At 64.2% G+C, this 3,606-nt stretch overlaps 1 protein-coding gene across 1 annotated transcript in view; it reads right to left on the bottom strand.

The window, feature by feature from the left end:
• Positions 1-3,606, bottom strand: part of MUC2 (mucin 2, oligomeric mucus/gel-forming) — a 47,725-nt gene that overhangs the window by 8,890 nt on the left and 35,229 nt on the right. Inside the window, 7 exon segments of the mRNA XM_011930144.1 lie at positions 9-40; positions 195-295; positions 434-503; positions 896-1,074; positions 1,891-2,119; positions 2,438-2,621; positions 3,218-3,465. Coding sequence (XP_011785534.1) covers positions 9-40; positions 195-295; positions 434-503; positions 896-1,074; positions 1,891-2,119; positions 2,438-2,621; positions 3,218-3,465 — 1,043 coding nt within the window.

Below are 3,606 nucleotides of genomic sequence, written 5' to 3'. Positions count from 1 at the left end.
GGGCCTACCTCTCTGGGCACATTGTCAGGTCCCACACAGCCTAGGAAGAGGGAAGAAACAAGTTGCGTTAGCAGAGTCCTTGTGCAGCAGGGAGCAGGGGTGGAGGGTGGTCAGCCTCCTGGTCCCAGCCTCCGTGGACACCCAGGAGGCGGCGGGAGGGAGGCAGCAGGGGACGGTGTGAGCGGGTGGCCTACCGCAGGTCTTCACGCAGACATCAAAGCCAGGGGCGTAGTTCATGGTGCCCTCAGGACAGAAGCAACCTTCCACCAGGACTGTGTTGTTCTTCTGGGAGGAGCTGGGGGCGGGAGGGCATCGTCAGACAGGTGGGGTGGGGCTGGGGAGCTGGCAGGTGGGACTGCTATGCCCAGATGATGCCACCCTCCGCACTGCAGAGGGCAAGCCCACGGTCCTGGTGGACCCTCAAGCAACATACCTGGATTTGCACGTAGGCTCTTCTGCAGGGCCACAGGCCTGATACTCCCTGTGAGACGGGCACTCCACCACTGCAGGGCAGGGGCAGGGGTCAGAGGGCTGCCTCATGTCAGGCGGAGGAGCCTGGACCCCCTTGAGTGACAGCTGCCTAGTGCCCCACACACAGAGGAGGGTGGCCAGCTGCCTGGGGCATCAGCCTCTGCCCTCACAGTTGTCCCGAGCCAGGTGGTGGGCACCCAGTTGCGTTTAGCAACACTGGCAGAACCCCCAGCACCTCAGTTCCTCCAGCTCAGCCTTCCCCACCCCATGGCCCCAGCCCTGGTCTCACACCCACCATTTCTGCATCCCTGGCCACAGCCCACCTGGGTCTAGCTTCAGGCTGGGCACAGCACCTGGCAGAGCCTAGAGACCACGTCTGGCCTGCAGGCCCCCAGCTCCAGGGCAGGGGCAGAAGGACACTTACAGCAGGCCCCATGCGTGTGGTTCCGCCAGTCGAGGCAGATGCCCTGCTGGGCGCAGAGGGCTGCGTAGGCCTGCAGACTGGCGCACTCCAGGCTCGAGCCTGGCACGAAGCAGCTGTCGAACACGCAGGCGTCGTAGTAGTGCTGGGGGGGCACCAGCGCGTGGCACTGGGCAAACAGGCTGTGCAGGGAGAGGCACAGGTCACACTCAGGTGGCAGCTGCCTCTCCCCCACTCCCTACCCCAGCATCTCTGCCCGGACTGTCCTCCTGGAGTCCAGCACCCACCAGAGAGGCACCTGTGGCCGACGGAGGGTCAAGGGACAAGGCCAGCCAGGGGACGGGTCAGGGACAGACCAAGGGACGGGGGAGCAAGGTGGCTCTGCAGCCCGGCTCCCAGATAGAAGCCACGTCTACATGGTCATCAGCTTCAGGACCCCCTCCAACAACCCTGGCAGACGGACACCCAGCCTGTACTTGGCCCCTATACTTCCAGGGACGGGGTGTTGAACCCCATGGCTGCCAGCATTAGGAGCACCTCCCCCTGTCAAAGCCCAAATCTGCCTCCCCAATATCAGCCCTGAGCTCTGTCCTGGGTTGACTGGTCTACTCTGAGTCTCACTCTCGGCCAGCCCCTGTCAAAGCCCAAATCTGCCTCCCCAATATCAGCCCTGAGCTCTGTCCTGGGTTGACTGGTCTACTCTGAGTCTCACTCTCAGCCAGCCCTGCACCTTCCCAGGGGCCAGGAGAGATTATGGAGTTCAATAAAGGCACAGGCATGCCAGACATGGCAGCTTAGCCCTGTGGAACTCAAGGGCCCGGGTCCTGGACACCACGGCGACCTAGCTCCTGGCCCTGGTTCCGTGGCCTCCTGCCTTCCCAGCCCCAGTGCCAGGCCCCATGCACTGGTTCCTTCCTCTTTGCAAGAGCTGGGGGCTGGGGCACAGAGGCCCTCAGCTTGTTGGTGTCACGGCCGCAGGCAGGCCCGGGCAGGGTCACCTGTCCTTGATGAGCTGGCAGAGGGGAGATGGGGTGCAGCCCTTGTGTGGGGTCGTTTTGTTGCCCCCAGGTACAGTGACGGCCGGGCGCTTGGTCGTGGAGCTGCTGTGGGGGCAGCTTGGCTTGGAGGGGTCGTTCACTATCCACTGGTCGGCCGCAGCCTCACAGTTGGAGACGATCTCCCCGCTGGGCAGAATGCAGTCGTCAGAGGTGGTGTTGGTGCAGGTGCCTGTATCAGTGACAGAGGCCGTGTTGCAGACAGGGCAAGCCCTGCCCTTCTCCAGCCCAGGTGCCCAGGACCGGCCAGCCGGGATCAAGGGCAGAGACCAGGCCCCTTCCTGTTGGCTCCTCACAGGGACTGAACCCGGGTGATGGTCACAGCACCCCCAAGCAGAGAGGCAAGAGGCCCACAGCAGGCCCGTGGGTGTTTACACACAGCCTCAGCCTCAGCCTGGTCCAGCCGCCCGCCCTGGGGCAGGACAGGGCAGCAATGGGAGCCGTGGGGGCCTCGGGGGTCCTCGGGAGCCATGGGGGCCACGGAACTCACCGCACTGGCCCTTGGTGTTGTTGCCGAACCGGTGGTAGGGTAGCCTGACGGAGAAGGACAGGCCATTGTAGGAGACGAGGACGCCCAGCTCGGGGATGTCCACCACGTAGTTGATGCCAGACTTGGACACCTCCAGCCCGTACTTCTTGTAGGGCACTGCCACCGCCTGCCTGTTCACCTGCACCTGCAGCCGACACACCGCGGAGCTGCCTCAGTCCTCTCCTTGGGAGAGCTCCAGGGCTGCCCCACCCTGCCTGCTCTCCAACCTACACATGCAGGGAGAGGGCCCTGTCTACCCTTCCTTTTCTGCCCCCTTTCTTGCTCCTACCCCCCTGCTCCTAACCAGACCCTGGTCCCATGGGTGAGCCAGTGAAGGAGCTCTCCTGGGAGCACCTGGGGACTGTGGAGTCCTGCATAGGCTCCCGGGGCCTCCTGAGCCTCAGAACCAATAACTCCCTTGCAACTAGGGGCGTCTCAGTCAAGGGTGTGCAGACCCCTGTCCCTGCCTCCGTCCTCAGGAGGCAGCTTCTGCTGCAGAGACTGTGCCCGGCGTGGCATGCGTGCCAGGGCTTGAGGGGCCCAGGATGCACCTGGAGGGAAGAGCTGATGGGTCCTGGAGCCAGGCACCCACCCCATCCCACCTTCCAGCCTGGCTCTGGGAGAGGCTGTGCCTGGGCACCCCCACAGCCCAGTCCTCTGGCTCCTGGGGAACCAGGGTGCGTTGGGGCCCATGTCAGCACCTGCCTCCGTGCCAGCCTCCCGTGGCCACGCTGTGCCTACCTGAACCTCCATGGGCATCATGTGCACGGTCTTGATCAGCACCTCCTGGGTTTCGTGGCGCACGATGAGGGTGCGGGGGCAGGACACCTTGTCGTTGGGGTCACAGTGGTAGTTATCGATGTAAACTCCGAAGTTGTCCACGGATGGGCTGATCTCCTCCACCAGCACGTAGGTGCAGTTGCCCTGGTAGCTGTAGTAGAGTCCGTCGAAGGTGACATAGTGCGGGTCCCCCCAGCCCGTACAGTAGCCTGCAAGGGAGCCAGAGTGAGCCGTGCCGCCTGTGCCCCTCAGCCGGGGTCGGGGGCAAGAGCTGGGCCGGGGCGCAGTCAGGAAGAGCCAACAGGAAGCTGGGGCCTGAAACCCCGCCCCTGTGTGTGGGCACAGGGACG

Source organism: Colobus angolensis, unplaced genomic scaffold (assembly GCF_000951035.1).
Source record: "Colobus angolensis palliatus isolate OR3802 unplaced genomic scaffold, Cang.pa_1.0 Scaffold84, whole genome shotgun sequence".
Taxonomy (NCBI): domain Eukaryota; kingdom Metazoa; phylum Chordata; class Mammalia; order Primates; family Cercopithecidae; genus Colobus; species Colobus angolensis.
This window is presented reverse-complemented; position numbering and strand designations above follow the sequence as displayed.